Raw genomic sequence first — 25,056 nt, 5'->3', positions numbered from 1 at the left:
ATCAAAGACCTAAATGTAAGAGTTGAAGCTATAAAACTCTCAGAAAAAAACATAGGTGTAAATCTTCCTGACCTTGAAGTAGGCAATGGTTTCTGGGATGGCTATAACCAAAAAGTCAGACAAAAACAAGCCTCAATGAGAATGTGGAGAAACTAGAATCCTTAACATATTATTGGAAGAATGTAAAATGGTGGCATTACTTTGAAAAACAGTTCAGCAGTTGCTCAAGAAGTTAAACATACTGTTACCATATGACCTGGTGGTTTCACTCTGAGTATGGAAAACATCTGTCCACACAAGAACCTGTACATGAATGTTCATAGCAGCATTAGTCAGAAGAGTCAAAAAGCGAAAACCACCCAAGTACCCATCAACTGATTAATGGAGAAGTAAAATGTGGTATAATTACACAAAGGAATATTATATTATGCAGCCATAAAAAGGTATTAGAAATACTGATACACACAATATCGTGGCTGAACTTGAAAACACGCTAAGAGAAAGAAGCCAGGAACAAAAGGTCACATACTGTATGATTCCACTTATATGAAATAACCAGAACAGGCAAATTCCTAGAGAAAGAAAGCAGATTAGTGTATGTCAGGGGCTGGGAACAGTGGCAGACAGGGAGTAACTGCTACTAAGTATGGAGTTTCTCTCTGGGGTGATAAAAATGTTCTGGAATTAGGTAGTGGTAATGGTTGTACAATGCTGTGAACATACTAAAAACCACTCAACTGTATACTTGAGAAGGGTGGATTGTATGGTATGTGGTTATATCCCAACTGAAAGGTCAAAGGAAAAAAAGAGAAAAAAAAGACGTATGTATCCCTTTTGGCAAATAGTCGTTTGGCTTGTATAAACTTGAGTTAGAGGTCTGCCGTTACTAACTAGGTGGTCACCCACTGATTAAGGTGAGGAAGTAATTTTTCTCTGTATTAGAAAAGGTAAAGCAAGAAGGAACTATTTTACAACTAAGATCTTGCGGGCGCCTGGGTGGCTCAGATGGTTAAGCGTCTGCCTTCGGCTCAGGTCATGATCCCAGGGTCCTGGGATGGAGTCCCGAGTCGGACTCCTTGCTCCTTCCTTGGGAGCCTGTTTCTCCCTCTGCTTCTCTCTCTCTCTCTGTCTCTCATGAATAAATAAATAAAATCTTTAAAAAAAAAAAACAACAAAAAAAACAAAAAACAAAACTAAGATCTTGCATTTCTTTAAAAAGTGAGAAGTTACTTTAACAAACTGGGTACGGAAAGAGATGAGCACATTCATTTCTTCCTACATATGCAGCAAAGGCATTCAGAAAACAGTATGTGTTTGTTACACGTCAACTTCCTCTCCCTACTCCTCCGTTTCTTAACCTTGTGGTACCCTACAGTCACTCTACCTTTTGTGTACAGTTGTCAACAGTCAAGAAGATTTTGTTGAGCTTTACTTTCTGTAGTTTTAATTCAAAAACAAAAAGAAAAATAGAACAAAATGTAAAAACAACAAAGACTCTGAAATTTTCTGAAATGATGCATGCCATCCACCTTTCATCCACCCTGTACAACCGAGAATCATTCATGGGGACACCTTATGGTATTACCTTCTAATTGTAAGACGTGAATATTTGCATTTCTTACCATTTTCAAATAATTCCTCAAAACAAAAGACAGAGTTGGCAACTTGGTGGTTTTATTCCACCCCACCCCCCGCCCCGCCCCAATGTGTTGTGTTTTAAACACGAAGCTGGACAGATACTAGAGAGCAATTCAATGCAGTTACGACACTCACCTTAGGATACACACAATGGTTCTAGTTCATTCCATAATAGTACAGAATAAGGGAAACAATGAAAATAATTTCTTAAAGTGATAGGAGTTGTTCAAGTTCCCTGGTGTAGATGGGATGTTTCAAGGATGAGTTACAAAGTTAGGAGAGCAAGCAAGCTAACAATGTGGTGTAGAGCTCCTCCTAATGGCACAAAGACTGAATTCTCATCATGGGACTTGCAAAGTTCTACCACAGTTCCTTCAGTGAGACTGCAGAAGTAAAAAAGTTAACAAAATGGTAGGACTGTCCTTAGAAAAGGTTGCCCTAAAAACGGCAGGGGAAAGCCCAAACAATAAAAGCATCAGTATTTTTTTTTTTTAAAGTCAAATGTGCAGCAGCTTTTGGCTAACATATATAGAAAAAATGGACGAGAAACTTGTATGAGAAGAATTTCAATTTGAAAATATGATTTGGGGAGAGGAAAAATTAGAAGGTGAGCAAAAAGAATCCACAGAGGATTCATTTACAAATAGGTTCACTAAAGAGGAGGCTTTACCAGTGGCAGCAGGTGTTACCACAAAGACACGGGAACAATGAGAACAGGAGAATCTGTGGTGCGTGCATGTTGTAAATTATTCTAAGGAAAAGCTAAGGATATCCACAATTATAAGATAATAATGCCTTTTCATAATTATAAATATTAATAATAATACATATCTGTTGAATGAATGGATATTTAAGTACACAATACAGTTTGAAAGGCAATGGGATAATTCAAATCAAAGTTTTAAGACTGGTAAGCATTTATTCTTCGTAAGAAAAAAAGACTTTTAATAAATGGCTTTTTTTCTACAGAAGAATTGATTCAAAAGATAAACCTGAATCTGACATGGAAACAATGTATTTATTTAGGAGTAAGGGCTATAATACTTCTGCCAAAGTGGGCCACTAGCAGGTAAGTATTTCCACTTGAAAATGCTGATGACAATTGGTTTGGAACAGTGAAGCTGGCGCTCCTATCAACCAGTATTTGCTCCCGTGGCAGTGATTTCCTGGTTCACAATGACTACCTCTTATTAGGAACTGGCCTATTCTTACGGCTAACATGTCAAAGCAATGGCTTACTGTTCTGGTGCCTAGTTATGTAAAACTAAAGGTTTATCGAATCCTGAGCACAGGGCCCAAGTGACATTCCTTCTGTCTGGCTCCAACACTGCTTTTCTAAAGGCCACGTCCCTGAAGGGCCTCCCAGAAAGCTTGGCAAAGCAAGGCTTCACATCCCAACTCAGAGATGTTGTACATCAGCAAAAATGCAGAAAATAAAATAGTAGCCATCGCCTATTCCAGCTTAGGTCAGGAGTAGAAAGATTAGCCTAAGTGACTCTGGGGGTGTGAAAGTGGGTTCCCACAGATGATCATCTCAGGGTTATGAAGGGAAGAAGGGATTGTTTCTGCAGTGGCTTATGATCTCAATACTTGATCAGAATTCTTCTCCACAAAGTTTGGCGGGGCGGGGGGGAAGAGGGGGTAAGAGGAGAAAACCACATCTGTCAGCCCTTTCCAGCCTCTTATGAAATAGCTCCGCTCTAATAAAGTTCATAATTGAACATAATTTGATAACTGTTTTCTGGAATTAGGCATCATCTATTGATTTTTATAAATACAAAGTGAATTTTAATACAATTTATTGAAATACTGTCAACTTATTTGCTTTCCCATTTGGACTGTTTTCTTTAACACAGAATTCAAAACAGGGTGTAATGAACACTATCTGCTTACCTGGTAGATGTGCTTGTCTTCTCTACTGTGGACATGAGTCTTGCAAATGCATCAGTCACTTTGAGGCTTGAGGTGGAGATTTCCAGCTTAGAAGTTGTTAACTCATACAACTCTGGATCCACACCTTATAGTATAAAATGACAGTCAGTGAGGGCAAGCTGCAGTGCGTTACTCAGTCAGCCACGATCCAAGATGCAAAAGGCACTCGTTCTGTAAACATCTGAGTCTTTTACGAGCACAACACGTCTGTAGACTACTGTAATATTGCATTTATTTTTTAAATTACAGATTCCACCTTTCAGAATTTTTATAAAGAAGGAAAATACTTTTAAAATCTCACTCTGGTATAAATACAGCCTTAATTCATCTAACATTTATGTAGTAGATATCATGCAAATATTTCTAAAATTTCTATCTGCTGTAGAAAATTCTCTCAATTTTGGATTAGTGACATGAAAGTTATCAGTGTTTTATAGAGAGTGCACATAATTTGTTATATGATACCTCAATGTTTAAATGGACTGATTAACCTCATTTTTGATATTTTCTCTCCCTCTACACCTCTCTAACCATTCTATCTCCATTACACTCTCTTCCACACCCAAAGATTTAGAAGCTAAAGTCTCAAATATGGTAAATGACTTGGTTAAATATATTCTGGCCACCTGAGGACATGAAATATTCCTCAAAGCATCACATTATTACTAAAGATAAATTATATACCACATTGTTCTTTCTTCCAAGTAGGGAGGGTAAAATATTCCCAGAAAAACTAATAAAAGCACTACTTTTAGACAAAATGAAAATTGTCTCAGGGGTTAATTATATTTCTATGGTCTCATATCCAAGCTGGTTTTAAGGAATTCAAAATGAAGCTGAGTTAGATTTATTTGACTTCACTAAAACATACATATATATTTTTATATTTCCCTTGAATATAAATTTATATTAAATAACAATGACTATAAAAACACTTAAAAGAACAATTAAATATTTTCAACTCAGGCTCAGTTTTGGGTAATAGAGACTCAGATAAAAAAAAATTAATCCTCTGCTCTCTATGGTACCAGCAAATTACTTGAGGTAAAAAGTTTAGTAGTTTCAGAGTATAGCAGAAAAGCAGACTGTAAGGAAGAATGTCTTATAGTTTCATCAATTTTTTTTTTTAAAGATTTTATTTATTTATTTGAGAGAGAATGAGAGACAGAGAGCATGAGAGGGCAGAGGGAGAAGCAGACCCCCCGCTGAGCAGGGAGCCCGATGCGGGACTCTATCCTGGGACTCCAGGATCTTGACCCGAGCCGAAGGCAGTCGCTTAACCAACTGAGCCACCCAGGCGCCCAGTTTCATCAATTTTTATTTATTATTTCTAAAAAAGCTCTGAAGATCAGCAGAGAAAATTACACATATATGTAAATACTAATGTTATTAACAAGTTTCCTCCTTTTAAGATATTTTAAGGTTAAGAAAAAAATCAGGAACTGCCTTCTATTAACCAACTTTGCAGATGCCTGGCAGATGTAAATACAGACTCAGATGTTTACAGAAATCAAACAAGCAAAAGCAGCTTCCACAGTTATCACGTCCAACAAGGAAGGAAGGCTATAGAAAATGTTCGTTGACTCTCCCAAGTTCTTAATATTTCATTAAGGTACAGTTTCGAAAAATACTTAATGAGACCCTTTCTTTGTATCTCTGTAAGGATATACGTTTCAATTAAAATCTAAAAAATTGTAGATACCTGTAGGGGACCAAATGAACCCAAAGTACCTCCTTCCTCCACTGTGAAAGGTTAGATTCCAAGTAACCACAAAATTTAAGCTGATGTCTAACATACAGCACAGAATAAATAACTGCATTCTGACTGGCAACAAAAAGTGGTAGTAAAAATTTGGTCAGGTTTGTAAAATACTGGCCACTTGGCTGTCAAAGAATAAAGTGGGAGATCAAAAAAAAACAAAACAAAAACACAAAAAACCCAACCCCCCTTGCCCAAAACAAAACCACCACCATCACAAAAAAACCAAACCAAAAGAAAACAAAGAACCCCAGGAAAGTACCATGACTATATTTTATATTTTTCAAAAACAAGATAACTACTTACTCTACACTAATAATTGGAGAGTAATTCTTTTTTAATGGAAGAGTCTGCTTGTGTTTTTTTTTTGGTTTTTTGTTTGTTTGTTTTTTACATAACCTCAATGAGGCACAGTTTAGTTACATAACTAAAGCTAGCCAACCAAGTTCTATGCCAACCTCCTAAGTCTCACACACAAATAATTAAATAACCGCAAGCTAAGACAAAATGACTTTCCCAGAAACAAGTCAGAAAAAGTGCAAGCAAGTGGTGAAATGGAACACTGAGAAAGGTGCTGATACCTGTAGGTTGATGGTAAGTTTTAACAAAACCCAATAGCAATAAAAAGAAGCCACAGCAAATTTATAGTGATCAAGTTTATAGAGCAGCTAGAGCATATTAATGAAAATACGGAACAAAAATATTTAAAAGGTTCCAAAGTAAGGAGGACTGCATTTGAGCATGCTAATTTCACTTCCATTACAGCTCTAAGCTTCTGAAACCACTTGCTCTTCTTGAAGCTGTGTATACTGAGCCTGGTTATCACGTAATTTCTGTACTTCATTTGTGTTCTTAACTGAGTTTGAGATGTAACCAAAAATTAAACTTGAACCAGGTTTCAGGTGTCTAAAAATAGTGACCTCATGTAAATTATAGTACAGTTCATGACAAAACAAATCTGAGAGCAAATTTAAAATGGGAGTTTGGTAGTTCATTCTTGGGAATACAGTAATAAGGAAACTGATACACAAGTTTTTGTTGTCTTTTTTTCCCCCAATTAAGTATTAAAAACAGCTAATTAGACTTACCCCGGTCATTCCATAGCTCAAACATATTTAGAAGTAATTTGGGTAAATAGTAAAATATCATTTTGAAGTCAAAACCAGACAGAGATTGGTTTTTCATATGCTTGCAAAATCTTGGAAATAATGAAAATGATAACCAGGGGCTTAGATTTGAGAAATCCAGTCATTCTACCAAATGGCCTTGGAACTTCCTTACAGCAGAATCAGATTTCCATAACCAGATTTTGGAGAAGGATGTTCTGGGCTCCAGGCTCACCCTTATCTGACTCTTATGGTCTCCCCCATTTCCCACCATGGCTCCTGAACTGCTGGAAGTGGATGACAGGGTATCAAGCGGAATAGAATAAAACCAGCAAATTCTCAGGAACCAGGCTGGCTGTTAACTGGCTGCTAGTGGGGATAGACAGGGATCCTCGCTATGCATTCTGGGCATCAGCATCTATATAGTACCCCGACAGCTGTCCGGTGATCAATGGGCATGATGACCAGATCACAAGAAGGGATGACAGGGACTCATTAAAATCATATCAAATAAAATGTAAACATATAAATGCCATTATATTTTAATCTTTTATTCAGTTAAAAAATGACAAAGTACATTAGTCCTTTGGTCAATAAACTGAACTTCGCAGGGCTGAACATGAATTTAACAGGCACTCCAGGAAGTTTTAATTTCTAGCTTTTAATCTCATAGCAATTATTTTCTACTATTCTGTAACATTTCTTTTTTCTCCATGGAAATCTAACAGAATACTTTCTATTTGAGAGCTACATAAAAACTACATAGTAAGTTCTATGTGGGATCTATATAGAACTAAGTGCTAGACTCTAACGTTTTGGAACCCAATTATACACTTAGCATTAATAAACAACTAACTGAATGCTAGAATTTGTAGAGGTTCTATTACCACAGGCACTACAATGTAAAGTCATCTTTGTATACTAAAATATTCTTACATCTCTAAACCTGTATTTTTTCAAATGGCTTTATAGGATATGCTTTCAAAAATAAGCATATAAAATATCACATTTTGCATTTACAGGAGCCCCCCCCCCCCAAACCTTGCCTTTAATTGTCTAAGGACATTAGGGCTACTTTATTCCTAGAAACTACTTTCAGCTCTGACTGGTACACTGAGAAAGCTTTCCTTAAAACACATTTCACAGAAGTCATTTGTTATAGTCAGATACTAGAAAATAACAATAGATAGATAAAAGAAAAGTATCAGAAAGATATTATAGCGAATACAACTACTTGTTTCCTTGTTTATAGGAAAGTCAAGTGATGTGGTCATGCTTTTAGTAATTAAACTAGAATTGTGGTTTTAACACTCTGCTGACCTGGGATTGTGGTGCTGCTGCTAGAGCTACTGTCATCCACGGGCCCAAAGAAATCAAGGTTCAGAAGAGTGGAACCTCCACTAGCTTGAAATTCAGTGACCGTGTTGGTAGGCAGCCACACAGAAGGTAAGCCAAGGGAGGAGGGGTTATGTGTAAAAAGGGGTAAGACACACACTTGAACATGCAGGTTATAATTAGTAGTCATTACATATTTTAAAATCAACATTAAAACAATGTGTACAGTATTAGTTTTTCATTACTAAGGACATTTCTAAAGTAACAATTTAATAATTCAATGTACATTTTCTCATGTACAAAGTAAATAAAATTTAACACTTAGTAAGGTTTTAGTTAAGAGTTCAGTTCTTTCAATCAAAACTCAAAGCCATACCAGAAAGACCAAGGGGAAAGTGTACCCGTTAAAGGGAAACAATACTTTAATCTCAACCCAACAGTAAATCACTGTACATGCCCAAATCAATCTTCTGTGTTAGTAATGTTGGTTTCGAATTAATGATTTTTAAAAAGTGACAAAGTTGTCAGTTTCAGGACACACACCAATACATTAACTTGGTTTAAATTAAAATAACATTAATAAGGACTGTCATAACTGCCCTACCCTGATGTGCAACCTCAAGCTGTACTGTTCCCCTTTAACTCTGAAACAGTAATCAGAAATAGCATACAGTTTTAAAGAAGTTGTTTGTTAATAAAAAGCATGATGATTTGACTGAATATTCGAGACACCAGACAACAGCAAAAGGTGCATCCAGGCTTTCCTTCAGCACTGCTATTCAATTGGATGCTTTCCAGATGTCCTAGGACCCCCAGTCTAAGGCAAAGCTGATAGAATGACAGGTGTTTTAGACAATGGCTCAAATAACTTATGAAGTATAAAGAATAAGAATAATTCTATCTTAGGGTCCAATTAAAATTTGTGGTGTCAACACACGGGAAAACTAGCATTTTGTGTCATTTATTTTAAAGACCCACATTACTAGGATAAGTTATTCCTTTTCAGGATTTTCTCTTAAAGCCTTCAGAGAAACCAATTATTTCTGGAACTACCTACTAGTATTTTGAGACAAGTTTTAGAAAAGGATCATGAAAATCATTCATTTTCCATTTGCATAATAAGTGCTCTATAAAATATTATTAAATCTGAAAACTACTTTAAGTCAATAAATATGGATCTATTTGCACATTGTTTTTGGTTATATAATTGTGCTTTGTGCTTTTTTTAAGCAGCCTCTAGCCACAAGACTTTGCATCCAAGAAAATTCCATAAATTAAATCTACAGAAACAAATTTCAAGTAAACTGGTCCTACCTAAAATATCATTTCAACTACTTAGATACTTGTAAAACATAAAGGAGCTTGTTTTTGACTTAAGATAAAGAAATTAAAATTTTACCTAGCTACTGCTACCTACTTATGGACATTAATACTGTTAATAATAGTAACAGCTGTTGTTTTTGAGCAATTACTGTTCAGAAAGAAAGCCTGAATTTCCAAAGATAAGAATAAGAAGTTATGTTCAAACAAAAAAGGAAATCAGCAGAGAGAAGTTTGTCTGAACTTTGTAGCTTTCTTAACTCTAGCTCTGGTGCTAGAGGCTCTACGGAGAGACGTACCATCTAAAGGGTTAGTAAGGCCACTGCTACTCCAGTCAAACTGGACGGGTGGTAGAGACTCCTAGAGTTGAAAACCAAAAAATCAAAATTAATCAGTACAGGCTGTAGCAACATAAAGAATCCTTAAAACAAAAACAAAAACAAAAACAAAAACTATTATAGCAAGATCATTAGGCAATAAAGTACCTAAAAGACAAAATTGGGATAATTTACAATTTCAGAAGGTTACCTAAAAATATGAACACAAACCGAAACTGAAAAATTGACAAACAATACAGTTTATTGATATTAAAAAACTGTCTTTGAGAAATGGAATTCACTTTACATTTTCAAACAGATTTTTATGGACTGATTCTATGTCAAGATTTCAATCTAGTCTCAAGTTATGACTTAAACTATTGGCTAGATTATAATTCAAATATTAAAAAAATCACTGACTTTAATCACTAAAGAGTGATCTACTTTATATTAAATGACTAGCCACATAAAATTTCTCAGTGGACAGTCTAATGCAATAGAGAAGGTACCATATTGAAAATGAGATTTGAGTTATTCAAGACCAAATAACTACTAAATAACTAGTTGTATGACCAGGTGTAGCTTAATTTAGTTGGTCTCTTTGTATATAAAATGAGAAGGTTTAAAGTCCAAGGTCTCTGGTTCTTTACAATTTCCCAAAGTAAAAGTATGGGCCAGTAAATAGGAACTAAATTTAAAATTAAAAAAAAAAAATTTAAATCTTCTCTAGTTTTAGAAATTACTTATAATCAGTATCAGAATTTAATTTTTAAAATAATGTACTTAAAAGTATACTCAGAGCTCATCTGAATATTCTAGGTTTTAAATTTTGTTGACTGCCAAACACATAAAGATAAATTGAGTAAATGATACATGTAAGACGTAAAATAATACAAAACATTTAAAAAATGATCATTGCTTTAAGAACAAATTTTACAAGAAAAAATTGGGATTCCTGATTTTCTTCTTTTATTTTGGGGTGGTGTTGACAACACTTACTGAAATAGCCTGTGTTCTGACAGACTCTTAATACCAACATGTTGCTGTCCTTTTTTTTTTTTCCCGGTATTGCTTACCACTATGCTTTATTGTAAGGTAGGTACTATTAAAACTTTACATTCGTTTTTTGGTGTGTAGATAAAGACTTGTTCCCTGTAGGAAAGGAGCATGAACTGATTATTTTTGAAAGTCTAATTCCGTTATAATACAATTGTCTTGATAACTGGGTATCAATGACAGGCATGTTACTATTATGGATTTAGTCTTTCCTAAATCAGGTCAGGCCTGGAGGTTGAGGAGGGAGGTATAAACAAAGCAAAATCCTCACATTAGTGGTTGCCAGGGCGTTATAGGATAGTGGGGGTGGGGACGGCCATTAAGACAGTTCTTTATGGTGATGGAAGAGTCATATATCTAGATTGTGGTGGTGGTTACACAAATCTACCCATATGATAAAATGACATAGAGCTATACACACATATTGTAATACTCAAGTCACATCCCTTGTTTTAATATTATGCTATAATTAAGATGTAATTAGGGGGAGAAACTGCTGAAGGGTACAAAGCATCTCCTCTGTACGATCTTTGCAACTTCCTGTGAATCTATAATTATTGATTAAAATTGAATCAAATTAAAAGTGAATAAAATTAAAAATAATGCTGGTGAAAATCTAGTTTATAACTTACCTGCAAGACTAATAAGCATTTGGAAAATATCTTCCTTAGCTGATCTCAAAAACAAACAAACAAAAACCTCTAAGCATTCCCACAGATTCAACTCCTATTATTCTCCTTAGAGATCAGTGAAACCTTTAGTCCTACTGAATACTGTCAGGATGGACAACACCCAGGTTTATGCAATAACAAAACTTCTGGTTAAATGGAGCAAAGCTCTTTCATTAACATGTTTTATCTAAACGATGTCAAGTAGCTGGTTGCTTAGAAATATTTCAGTGATTTGCTGGAATTTAAGATTCTTATACAGGTGTACGGCATTTTGAAGACATAGCCAATATTGTAATAATGAGGTGCTAAAACACGAATCAACATTTAATGGAAATAAGACAGAAGTAAAACAGAAGACCATAGCAATTATAAGCTAACAAATGGCACTGGTGAGGAAGGCTACTTAAAGAGAAAGCACTAAATGAAGCATTTTAAAACAACCTCAAGCAATGTGGTATGAATGATTACTACAGCGACTAAAAGCACTAAGGAAGACAAGGTCATAATAAAAAAGAGCAAAAACGCTATATGTTAACTAACTGGAATTTAAATTAAAACTTGAAATAAAAAAAATGAAAGGAGAAACATTAAGTACATTTAGATTTATCCCTAAGTATTTCATGGTTTTGTCGCTTTAGAAAATAACATGCTTTTAATCACTTGTTTTTAGTATATATAGAAATATAGGTTCATTTTTATATATTGATCTGATATCCTGAAATTTTGCTAAATTCACTTATTGGCATTACCATCTTTTTTTTGGTAAATTCACTGGGATTTTCTATGTAGATGATCATGTCATTTATGAATAAAGACAAAGAATGCCTACTAAAAAAAAAAAAGAGCTGCCCCGCCCCTGCCCCCCCAAACCAATGGGGACTAGAGATCATAGACTTGGGTTCTAGTCTTAGATGTACCACTGATTAATGATTTTGGGTACATCATGTAGCCTTTCCAAATATGTTGTCTTAATGTAAAAAGAGAGCACAATGTTACATAATCATTTTTTTCTTTCTTCTAACTTTAAAATTCTGATTCACAAATGAAAGAACCACATCAAGTAGCAGGAAACTGGATAAGTAGTGACTAGCCAGATAACTGCTAGCCAGAGAGCTGACTCTACTCAGCCGTGGATAAAGTCTGGTTAACATACTGATCTTACCAAGAGGGGAATCAGTAATGGCACCATGAATGATGTGACCTTGAAATTCAGTGAATAAAGATTTTTTAAAGAACAAAACAACAGAAGTATCACTACTGCTTTTTGCCCATAAGCTGTCTTTCCAAGTAAGAGTATCCTGGAAAAAACACCGGAACAGTTGTTAGTAAGTCATCCAGCTCCTAAACAAGAGATGCAATGGTTATAAGAATAATGAGTACAAACAAATTTGGAAGAAATAATAAAAATCCAATGGGTACCAAAACAGACAGAACAGACAGATCAGAAAGCAGTTAGTCATAATGAGAATTAAACAATGATGCTAAGTTTGAAAGTCACAGTGGTGCCAATATAAAAACATAAAAGCAAGGTTATGGCTATTTCCTCTGGATATTATGACTAGGGGGAAGATGTAATAGTATTACTGCATGGCCAAAATGTAAAGTAAAAATAATATACACACTGACTGCCAAAGAATAGTGGTAAGAAATATTGCTTTAAGAGAATCTTACAATGCATTTTAGAGGTTTTAAAAATATTTTAACCTGATTCAGGGGTACGGAGCCAAGCAAAGATCATATAATTTAGTGAAGAAGGTCAGGCATCTCAGCACAAAATTCTGATATGGATACTGAAATGTTCAGTTTAATTGTGTGTACGTTACAATGAAGTCCTAGAGTGGCTCAAGTTGATTCAGAATCAGTTTGAACAACAACTTCCACTGGGAAATACTATTTTCATTGGTTCCCAAAAAAGCCTAAAAGTGAAAGCTAATGAGGATCACAAACTACCACAAAAAAGTACAGAATAAACTTTTAAAATTACACATAAGTATTGGATTAACAAGAGAGATGTGTGCACTAAACAGAATAAAAGGATGTGATTAAAAAGTTTTTTTTTTTTTTTTTTTTTTAAAGATTTTATTTATTTATTTGAGAGAGAGAGAGAATGAGAGACAGAGAGCATGAGAGGGAGGAGGGTCAGAGGGAGAAGCAGACCCCCTGCCAAGCAGGGAGCCCAATGCGGGACTCGATCCCGGGACTCCAGGATCATGACCTGAGCCGAAGGCAGTCGCTTAACCAACTGAGCCACCCAGGCGCCCTAAAAAGTTTTTTTTAATATAATTATTGGCAAGAGACCAAAGTTTCATCTTCCAGCAAAAGTTAGATATGCTTGCCTATGAATAGGGGGACAGTAGTCCTTTGATTATAAATCTAGAGGCGTGTGTGTACATGTAAAGAGATAGCAGCAGCTAAACACATATTATGGAGCTATGACTAACCTCCATTAAATTAATACACATTAATTTCCATTAAAAGTTCCACTAAATTAACATTTTTTTATTAGATCTAGACTTTTAGTCATTTATAATTAAATTCTGTAAGAAAGGTGATATAAATATGACGTGTGACTAGAATAAAATATATGAGATTGATTAAATCAGCTGGGGCAAAAATGACAGGTGAGAGCTAACAATGATAAAACAAGCAATAGCTTATGGGGCCGTAACACAGAGAAGTGCTTGGATGGGGGAGAAGAGGAGGCGTCGGCATCGGCAAGCAAAACTAGCAACAAGTGGCCTCAAATAAAGAGCGGCTTCATTTTCAGTAAACATACCGGGTAGCTTGAACCAGGTAGTTCAAATTACTTTCCTAACATCCAGTACTGCTGCAAGAAAAATGTTGCTTAAGGCTGAAGTAGGAATGTGCTATGGGAGAAGTAATTTTGGAATCTGCTTATGTAGGGCAGGCTTGGGAGGGAAGCTGATAGCTGGAGAACATACAAGGGCAATTAAAGGAAGATAACAAAGGACAGTCTACCTATGGAGACAAATTTGCCCAAACCTCCTTGCCTGCTGCCCAACTATCAACAAGGCCAGGCATTTTATGCTTCAGGCCTCCCTGCCCACTATTTCAGTGCTAGTAATAAATTGGCTTCAAAGGGATGTTTAAGCTATGCTCAAGTATAAACCACAGTGGTACACAGCAGTAATATTAGATGTTCCTTGAAACACACGTGAAAGGGTAGGACTTTGCTTTATATCATTATTTTCTAAAGTATATTCTTTAAAATACTAGTTCTATGGGTGTTATGACTCTTTTCCCCTGGTCCCTGTAGAGAAGGGTCCTGTGGCCAAGTAAATTTAAGAAATAATTAAAATTAAATAGGGTTATTCACTGCTGGATTCTCCAGAGTCCTTAATGTGTGCTGAGAATCTCCAAGGGTGGTTACAGGGTATGATGTGACAAATTCTCCAAACTTACTTCCCCCTGGAACCCTTCTTTAGTGGAGTATCTCTGGGGATTAGCATTCAATGGAACACTTTCTAGGCCCTAGTTTCTTTCAATGGAACACACATTTTGGGAACGGCTGTCCAAATATACATTTTTGTGTTAGATAAAACAAGATGATATTGAAGGTAAGAAGTGACAAACACAGAAAATGTTTTACAAATGGTAACGTTCACTTAAAAATATTAATCTTCTAAAAAGAATGCTTAACTAGCACTGAGTCAGTTTCTAATTTGATGTGGGAAGAGTAAGCAAATTTTTTCCCAGATAAAAAAGTGAGGGGCATAGCTTTGATAATAAACATACTAGACTGAAAAAAAAATTTGTGCTTAATGGTGCCAAGGTGGTGAAGAATAAGAAAGGTAAGACAGCTTTCTTTTTTTCTTAATCCAAATAATGTTTTGTAAAAGGCCACATCATTTTCAACTTAAGTAACTCTTCTATTCAAACTCTCAAAACAACAGTTTTGATGTAATAAACACACCTAATTTTATTACTTTATAAAATTTGCAGGCTTCAGGAAAAACACACATTAGCAGATTTGAAGAGCTGGTGTAAATGCAGTGTTTCCCAATTATTTTGAAAATCAGTACTTACCAGATTGGTGTGTCAGTAATTATGATTATACAATGTTCAAGTTGTAAGGGACTTTTAGAGATGCCTGCTTCAAAGTCTTCATTTTATAGGTAAAGAAACTAGGGCCTAGAAAGGTTTTAAGGACTTAACCGGTAACCAGCCAGTTCTCATATTGTGCCTTTTTTGAAAATTAAAGATGGCTTGTTTATTGTAGTCCAAGGGATGTTAATAAGTAATCAAAATAATGTCCATCATTAAATCAATTTTTAAAATATTTAAACTAAAAGTTACATATTATGGGAAACACTGTGTCTGGACATATGTGTGTATACATGCATAAATATATCAATACATGTACAGATATTTTTACCTGGAATTGGTCAGATGTACATGTGCTCATTTCTGGTGACATGGTGTTTGTCTGACCAATGGAAGCGATTTTTTCTGCAGCAGATAGTGGTTTCAATGGTTCCTTGGTGGGCTCTAACATACCCTGAAAAAGGCATATTAGCCATTAGTGGAAGGGGGTGAGAAACCAACTCAAACTTTATGAGAAAGTCAATCTAGCAGAAAGTTAAAAACCAAGTCATTTGGAAAGTACTAAAGACAAAAAGGAACTATTCTTAAATTTTGTTAAGAGACGATCTAGCACTATAATGGAAAATGTTTAAAGAGACAATCTTCTAGCACTATAATGGAAAATGTTTAAAGAGACAATCTTCTAGCACTATAATGGAAAATGTTTTACAATAGTACCTTTGGAATCCAAACTTTTTGAAGACCGTGTATTTTAAATCTGATTGGTTTTAAAGTACCTAGTTATCACTGTTACACAAAAACATAAGCAATTTGGGATGGCAGGGGTGGGGAAGAGGCAAGCACCACAGATTATATCCAGGCCCTAAGACTCCAACAATTTTATGATAGTCCAGACACGGAAACTGCAGAAAAGGACACCCTTTGTACCCTTTACACCATGGTGGTGCTTGGAGAAGTGAGAATTCTAAAACATGCCATCTAATGTGATGCTGTCTACATGCTTCAATGTAAATTTAGTATTTGATCCTATCTCCACTAAAGGATGGGAGCCTTAACACTTAGTTCCTGGGACTAGCAAAGCAGAGACACAGCCATTTCAGAGGGGGGAAAACATCTTACATGTTCCTCTAGGTGTGTTACAAATCTAATGCACTTTCTGAGTAAGAAAGGAAGGCATTCAGGGAAAGAAGGAAAAAAAAAAAAACAACCCAGCATTTTGTATCAATATTTTACCAAACACTAATAATAATGGGTAATCATCAATTAATGGTCTGAAAGAAAGCTAAGCTTTAATACATTTTAAAATAATACTCAATAAACTCTTGAATATTTATCAACCAGACCACACAAAAGTCTCCCTTTACTGGGGGAAAAATATTAAAGTGGCTAAGACAGTAAGGTCAGAATCTGTATATTCCCAAAAACAAGTTTTCAGGACAATCCTCCCTCTTCTCATAAAATAGGGCAAATGCTAACTAAAGCAGTTTACAGACTGCATTCTTAACAATGGTATTTGTGAAAGGCTTTACTCTAGCAGCTTGTATGAAAATAAATTCATGGTCTAACTCAGTAGCTTATATATTATACAGGCTTTCCATCTAGTGCACCTTACATAAAGAGACAACGCATTCAGCAAACAATTCCCAGCCTTAGCCAACTTCTCTAATGTGAACTATCCCTTAAATCAGTGGTTCTCAAAGGGGTTCCCAATCAGCAGCTTTTGCATCACCTGGGAACTTCTCAGATGAACAGCCTCACCCCTACTGAATAAGAAACTCTGGGGGTGGTGCCCAACATTCTGTTTTAACATGTCTTCCAAGCAATTCTGATGCATATTAAGGTCTGAGACCCGTGACTTAAGTGATCATTTCAGGTCTTATTCCTCCAGACGAGACCAAAGGATACTGAATACCTCATCTGTGTGAAGCACCATGGGAAAAATTCAGGTATAATTAAATTTTGAAACCAGATATGAAAAAGAATAAGTTTCTAAATGTAAGGCATCATAAAGACGGAGTAGGAGAGGTATAGTCACTAAATCAACTTTGGTATTAAAAGCTTATAAAAATGGTGAAATGATTACTAATAGATTATAATTAAGATAGGAAAATAAAGCAAAAATATTAGTCTCTAACTCCTCACTAAATTTAAAGAACTGGCTAATGTGCTAAGCCTACAAATAAGGATTAAGTAGTTATTGCTCCCAATGTGCTGAATGAAAACCCCTACAAATTCATACTTCCTACTCAGAATGTGACAGTAACACCAACAATCTCTAGAATGCTACTCCTTGAGGAAAAAAGAAATACAAATAACCAAAAAGTTAAAGAATGTTCTTCATTATATTACCACAACAGAAAAAAGTATAAGGATAATCAAGGTGTTTTGAAAATACCAGATAAGTTACATTTATAAAGGAGCAGAAACTGAATAAAAGGCTGAAGCACAGAAAAGTTTTTGTCTAATTCCATAAAACAAAACTACAAGAATGAAACAAAGTAAAACATTCCAATTCAGTATCAATAATTAGAGCTTATTCAGGGAAAAAGTTTGTAAATTAAAGAAGGTCAAGTTCCACAGCAAATTCATTTTCGCATGCACATAAAGGGTTGTATGATTTAAATTCCACACCAAGTTAGTTATTTTTTTCTTAATCATTGTATTTTTACCTTATTTTCAAGTTATTGGTGAAAAAATTTAAAAATATTTTTAGTTTAATAGACAGAGCATTTTTGTTCACCAATAACTCAAAGACATACCAAAAACACAAATACATCAAACTTTAAAGTGTGACTGAGTCTTGATAAGGTACAGAAAGAAAATTCCTCAGTTATCCTGGACTACCTGCCATATTTGAAAAAACAAAATTCAACACATTTAAAAAATTAATGGAAAAACTGAGGACCAATTATGGGTCCCGGCCCATTTTCAATTACTATCATATGGTATTCCCAAGCTTTTATACATATCCGTAGTTTCACTAATGCAACATTTAAAATTTATCACAACTGGATTAAAACATATGATATCTAAGCCTTCAGATACTTCAGCTTCCACTTTTTAAAAGCAAATTTAGAAAGGAAAAAAAAAAAAAGAAGAGCAAGACCTCCAAAGGTACATATTACAGAGTTAAGAGCACTATGTTACTAGGATAAAAATAATCTTCAATGTAAAACAAAAGTATTTTTAATTAATAGAATATAGAAAAATGTCTTTAAATCAAGACTTGAAGGGATTTATGACATCAAAAAGGAAATTAATAGTTATTCATTTAATGTTCCCACACTAAGTGCCCCTTAAAATATACTTTCCATGTCATGCCATGTAAGATAATTTAACAGAATGCAGCAGTGATAAATTTGCACAGAGACATTTTTGCACTTACCAATCCTGCTGCATACATGGGCACTATAACAGGCTGCTTCTTATTACCCGTGAAGAGCTACATACATGTGTTAGAGAAAAAGAACACATATTTAGAGAATGCTATGGCATATAATGAAACAGTTAAAATATGCTCGCAATGCTTTATTATATACACTGTGAAACATAAGTATAACAAATTATTAAATTGCCCATATGAGATTATGTTTTTGATCTCTTAGTCCAATCCCTTCATTTTATAATTAACAAAAAACACTGAAACAACTTTTTCTTAAAATAAGAAATATTGACTGGAGAAAAATTTAGATAGATTTATGTTTAAAAATTGGCATATTCAAAATACATGAGCATTTAAGACAACTAATAATTATTTTTCTGAGCTACTAGCTTATCACAGCTTGATTAGAAGTTGTAACAGTATTTAAAAACACTCATAGGCCCACTAAAGGATTTTCCAAGGTACTAACAAAACTCACAATGTTTCGGGTGTCTATACCCAAGGAGCACAAAAGCTTCTTGTTGCTATGGGAGCCGCCCCACTGATATCTCAAGCCATGTGCATCGTGGATATCCTGTAGCTCGGTCCACACATCCAGCAGTTCCCTGCAAAGGTCATGACAAAGCCACCAACAATGGGTTACTGAATCGCTTTCACCATGAATTCTAGTTTTAATGTGATGGTGAAATGTTATACATTCCAATTAATCTTGCATTTAACATGAGTATACAACTATTATCTGAATAAAATCAACAGCCACTGCTTAGTCATTAAAGTGGCTAAGTTAAACTCATTTGGAACAATATGCAAGTAATCAACCAAAATTTAGTATGTTTTTTTAACCGTAAAACAAAAATATTTAAAAGGAGAAAAGAAATCACTCAACCTTCCACCATATTACTGCAGCCATTTAATATTTGTGCTTTTTTCCTCTTTGAGTCTTGACCCACAAACACAGCTGCAATTATATAGAGAATTTTGTGTTTTTTCAGATTTTAAGCATTTCTTCATCTACATGTATGCCTTTTTCAATGGCTGTGTAACGTTCTATTAGACAGAATGCATCATTATTTATTTGGCCACAACCCTACAGTTTAAATAAGTTGTTTTACTATTCAGCTCCTATTGTTGGTTAAGGCAAAAATATCTTCCTGTATTTTATGGTGTGTTTTGTTGTAGAGTTGTGTTATATCCCAAAAATGAATCTCTTAGAGAGATTCCTGGGTCTATTTGGACAACTAGCATATTTTTAAATAACACATCTAAATGGTTTTAAGATGGTAAAGCATAAACGTTTTTGTCCCCTTTTCTTCTCAGAAATCACCCCCCAAAAAACCAAGAAGCAAATCATAATCTTCATCTTTAAAGAAATTAAGAGGTACTTAAAACCTTGCACCACAAGCATTGAGGTTACAAAGAGAGATGAAGGAAAGACTTGCACAGAATGTGTCCAGAGGTGGAGAGTAATGAAATGCAAGAGAAGAGTACAGGAATAAGAGTAACTCTGAAATTAAAATTAGAAAATCAATCTAGAGCCTCTAACATCTAATAATTAATAGGAGTTCCAGAAAGAAAACAGACAATGGAGGGAAGGTAATGTCAATATAAGAGAACTGCCCAATACTGAAGAACAGAAGTCTCCAGATTGAAAGACTGTACACCTTGTGCTCAGTCCAATGAATGAAAAGATTTATCAAGACACTTCATTGTGAATTTTCAGAATACCAACAACAAAAAATCCTAAATTATAAATTTAATGTGAGGGTAGAATAAAATAAAATTTTACCACCCGTGTACTTTATTTCTCAGGAGGCTATTAGAAGATGTGCTCCACCAAAATGGGCTCTAAGTGAAGGGAAGTCCCAAGACAACGTGTGTTTCTAGATCGAATCCATTCCAGATTGGAATAGGACAATGGAGGACTCAGGAAAAAAAATGGAATGGCTAGCCTGCCAGGTTTGATCACAAGTAAAATTGTATTAATAGGCTGCTGGGGGGTAGGAAAAGACTTAGTAAACGAAAAAGAGAGGCAACTATATGTCCAGGAAGAAGCTCTAATAATGGACAGTGAACACTATTTACATGATTATAATCATGAAAATACCAAATATCAACTTAATGAAAAACTATGATATAAATATAATGATGTACTACATGTTGGTTAATTGAATTTAAATAAAAAAATTAAAAAAAATATATAGGGACGACGAAGGGAGGAGGACAGCAGATGTAAAGTCTAAATTCTCATCTATCATACTAGAAGTCAAAAGATAATTTATAAAATTGATGAGAATATTGACTTAGAAATATTTTTAAAAGCGTTAAAAAATGGAGCAGGGAGTTTTTTTTTTTTTATAGCACAATCTTACTTTTTAAACTTCAACACAATGTTATAAGAACATTTCAGAACCTTGATGCTTTAAGATAACCTTGTAAGTTAAAATAGTTGAAAGTAACAAATATACATGCTGTCTAAAAACTGTCTACTACTTACCCACTTTCAGCTAAGGCCTCTCTTGTTTTTATTGGGAAGGTGCTTGTTTCCAGCAAGTGCTTCAGGGAAGTAACTTCCTCTTCAGTATCAGGGATAAATATTGAAGGAAAACATGCTTCAAAAATTCGCTCCAGGCGGTTTAGTAAAGCTGTCTGCATCAAAACACACCCCAAAAGTTTATTTTCATTTCTCTGATTTTAATGATGTGTTTTATCATCAACACACACACACACCTCTAACCCCACACCCTGTCCACTACTATGAGAGAGGTTAACTACCAGTCAGGTACAGGAAACACTAAGTGAAAGGTGCATAACTAACTCAATGAAACTGTTCTAAATGATTACATTAAGTAATCATAGTTACAGTGGTGACAAATGTAGTTCTATACCAAACAACATATCTGGTACTTTACAAACAGTACCTTACGTAATCTACTACAGAATTCCCAAAGAAGAAATTCTTACTCAATTGTACAGTGAGAAAGCAATCTCAAAGTGTGAATAATCTACCCAAAGCGAAAATAAAAACAAAGAGAAACATTCAGAAAAACAAGCAGCATTCATCTTCTTTCTATCACTAGATGTTCCCTACTACCACTCCTGTACTCTAGATTTAAGAATAATTAAATTGAATATTTATGAAAAGTATTATGCTATTATAGTTGAACAGAACCTTTTTCTTGAATATAAACATTTGAATTTTAAAAGCCTTTTAGAAATATCTCTGCTGCTAATAGAACAAACCAAAGTAGGAAAGAATGTCTCAGTTTTTACTAAGAAATTCAATAGCTCATTTAACATTTTGATGATCTGTGTTATCTTTTAAAAATTCCATTTCTCTATTCTTCTATCTATGGTGTGTATATTTTTGAATAGAACACTGCCTTTCCTCCAAGCAAAGACTGGATATTCCCTAGAGCATTTTCACTGAGAACATCGGCATTTTGGAGTATTTTCATTAATTAAAACTTGTTGAATTGAGATTAACTTACATTTTTGGGGGGTACTACTATATTATTCTACATGTGCAGCCTACAATAACATTTATTCCCACTTTCCTAACTGTATGTCAGATACATGTAAAATATTTGCAACTTAGCTCAATTTACTACTTAAACATCAAAGGCGAATACAGACTGTTAAGTTAAAGATTGTTGGAAGTGTACACCTGAAATGATACTCAGTGTGTAAGAAAATGCCACATCATGGTGGTATTTCTTGCCAAGTAACAAAAACAAGTTAACGCCTGATTTCTGTTGTTTAGCATAGTCAGCAAACAGGAAAATGAAAAACAAAAGGAAAAATCTTCACAAACATGTTTTCCAAACCAAAATCTCTCTTTTGGAAGCAGTATCAGAGCAAAAAACTTAACACTGAATAATTAGTCTCAGGGTACTCTTCTGCTATCTCTACAAAAGTTACTCTAACACCTTCATTATATTCGTGTGTGTGATATGGGAAAAGGTTCTCAGTATCAATTATGAAACCTACAGTAAAGAGTAGACTCAAGATCCCAAGGCTTGTGAAACTTGAGTGTGTCAAGGGGACCCGCACTTACTTGCTTCAACAGAGGGAATGGACAGACATGACTTTTAAAGGGATCAGATAACCATCTAATTGGAAACATGATGAGCGCTGGCTCCTTCTGGGCAGGGAAGGTAAACAAAAACTCACATATGACCAAATTTTACTTCTCTGTAAATTAAAACCGAATCTCGTTCGTATCCCCTTTGTTATCCTTTTAATGGGAAAGAAAAAATATTTATCAAAGGAAGGAAGAAATGACCCCAAAACACATTTAGTCAATTGGGCAATATTATACCTAACTACCAGTCTTAGGCTCACCAGTGAGCAAATTCTCAAATCAGTGGAATGTACGTGAACAAACAGAACATCACATTCACCTCAAGTTTTTACTTCTTACCTAACCTTTTCTCATACAGAATGTAAATTACATGAAAAATTTATAAGAAAGTTCCATTTATCTTTACAGTTAGATATTACACTCAATTGCTTCAATGAAATATTTTGTTGAATGAAGTAGAGCAGGGGTCAGCAATTCTTTCTTTTCTTTTAACAATTTTTTCAATATCGGGCCAGCTACTAAGTATTTTCAGTTTTGTGCCACCTATAAACAAGTAAGTGTGGTGTGTTCCAATGAAACTTTATTTACTAAAACAGGCGGCAGGATAGATTTGTCTCATAGCCACAGTTTGCTGACCCCTGAGGTAGAGCAATAAAAAAGATTCAAATAATCAGAATCCACTAACTGAACAGCACACCACCCACCACAAGGAGGAACTCTAACAATTCAAAAAGAAAGCAGCTAACAATTAACAAAGATTGTGATGCAAATTAAATTTCCTGACATTTTCCTTTAAAAGTACACCAATTTCCAGCTATCCACAAATCCACAAGGCTAGTCTGATGGTAAAAGGGAATCCTCTAAAAAGAGTTTCTTACTAATATGTTGTTCATGGTAATACATGCCAAATTTCATTTGCTACTAGTTAATTCCAGGAAGTAAGTGGCTGATAAACTAGAATACTTCAACGGAGGACTTGTGGACCCAGAGGTGAGACTCAGTTTCTGGATTTATAAACTGGAAATATCAGGGGCAATCTCACAGGGTGGGTGATGAATTACAGGATTAAATACTTGGCACCCAGTGTGTGCCTAAGAAGTGGTAACTTTATCACTACTATTGTTATTATACAGATGGCACACAAAAACACAGTGGCCTACCAAGGAATAAAATAAATGTCAAAACTAGGTTCAAATCTCACTAGGGATGTTTCTCTGCCACGATTTAACATTCTAAATTATTATGAAAATACTTGTTTCAATCTATCAATTTCTACCATAAGAAGAAATTAAATAATCCAAATTCTTGCACCCTCCCTAAGATCCTCCTGCTGAATTGGAAAATAAGTACCAATTTAAAAATGTCTATCATTAAGAGCCACTTACATAAATAGAACCTCTTACTGCTACTCTTTGTGGATTTTATTTTTTTATTAAAAAAATTTTTCTTGAGGGAGAGTAAGGGAGGGGGGCGGGTAGAGGGAGAGGGAGAATCTTAAGCAGGCTCCATGCCCAGTGCCCAGTTTAATACATACAACAGCCTTAAACCAAATTAGTAACAAAATTAATGTTACATCAACACTAGGGTCAACAAAGTGATATATTATTTAAACTTGGACTTACTCTACTGTGTGTAAGTGAAAAGGAACTTATTATTACCCTGCTTATAAGAATTCTTATTTCTATATAATAGAGTATATCTAGCCATAAGAGGCAATCTACTGGTTTTGATTAAATGGGGACACTACACATTTTTAAACTCCTTGTAGCTGATTAACTCAGAAAAAGATGTGAATTAAATAGTAATATTTAATAATATAATATAAAGATATAATATATAATAACAGTAATATTTAATAATAAATAGTAATATTTATTAACATGTACATGTGGACTTCTATTAGATATAAAATTCTAAAAGACTGTATTTTATTATGTGGAATTAGAGGTAAGGTCAGACTGGCTAATTGAGTTTCCCTAGGCAGACAGGGCAGCATATAGCAAACAGTATCAGTATAACCCTAATCCGTTCAAGAAAGTGAGGGCCTAAATTCAGTAAAATATCACAAGATGTTCCCTGAAACATAGTTAAAACTGCAAAAGCCTGATAAAGCACATTATGTTTTTTATTTAATGCTTACACAGTGCTCACCACATGCCAGGCATTATTCTAGATGCTTTACAAATATTAGCTCACAGAAGAACACAGAGGAACCACAGGAGGGAGGTAACAGTCATATTATTATCCCCATTTTCTAGATGAGAAAAAGAGAGCACTAAGAGGTTAACTTGCCCACAGTCAGATGAATATTACATGCTGAATCCTAATCTAGTATAGTTTCAGTCTGTGTTCTTAAACACTGTATTAAGCTGTCATCAAAGCAGTTCTAAGTTC

At 34.7% G+C, this 25,056-nt stretch overlaps 1 protein-coding gene and 1 long non-coding RNA gene across 9 annotated transcripts in view; both read right to left on the bottom strand.

Moving 5' to 3' along the window:
- The window catches only part of AFTPH (aftiphilin), a 68,282-nt gene that overhangs the window by 4,338 nt on the left and 38,888 nt on the right, over nucleotides 1-25,056 (bottom strand). For 7 of the 8 annotated variants that reach the window (XM_031020038.2, XM_081833599.1, XM_031020039.2 and 4 more), the window contains 7 exons: nucleotides 21,076-21,227; nucleotides 19,060-19,186; nucleotides 18,585-18,641; nucleotides 15,531-15,653; nucleotides 9,390-9,450; nucleotides 7,756-7,839; nucleotides 3,532-3,655 (listed from right to left, as the gene is read on the bottom strand). In XM_031020038.2, the coding sequence (XP_030875898.1) occupies nucleotides 3,532-3,655; nucleotides 7,756-7,839; nucleotides 9,390-9,450; nucleotides 15,531-15,653; nucleotides 18,585-18,641; nucleotides 19,060-19,186; nucleotides 21,076-21,227 (728 nt within the window). The remainder of the gene's footprint in view (nucleotides 1-3,531; nucleotides 3,656-7,755; nucleotides 7,840-9,389; nucleotides 9,451-15,530; nucleotides 15,654-18,584; nucleotides 18,642-19,059; nucleotides 19,187-21,075; nucleotides 21,228-25,056) is intronic. The other variant, XM_031020044.2, reaches the window with a different exon arrangement.
- LOC145723913 (uncharacterized) lies at nucleotides 278-3,525 on the bottom strand. Its single transcript, XR_014149312.1, has 2 exons — nucleotides 1,183-3,525; nucleotides 278-963 (listed from the first exon to the last, which is right to left on the bottom strand). It is a non-coding gene; the product is annotated as an uncharacterized LOC145723913 (long non-coding RNA).

This window comes from Leptonychotes weddellii, chromosome 10 (assembly GCF_054177405.1).
Source record: "Leptonychotes weddellii isolate Sample4059 chromosome 10, ASM5417740v2, whole genome shotgun sequence".
NCBI lineage: Eukaryota > Metazoa > Chordata > Mammalia > Carnivora > Phocidae > Leptonychotes > Leptonychotes weddellii.
The sequence above is the reverse complement of the archived record's forward strand: the minus strand, read 5'-3'. Positions and strand labels throughout refer to the sequence as shown.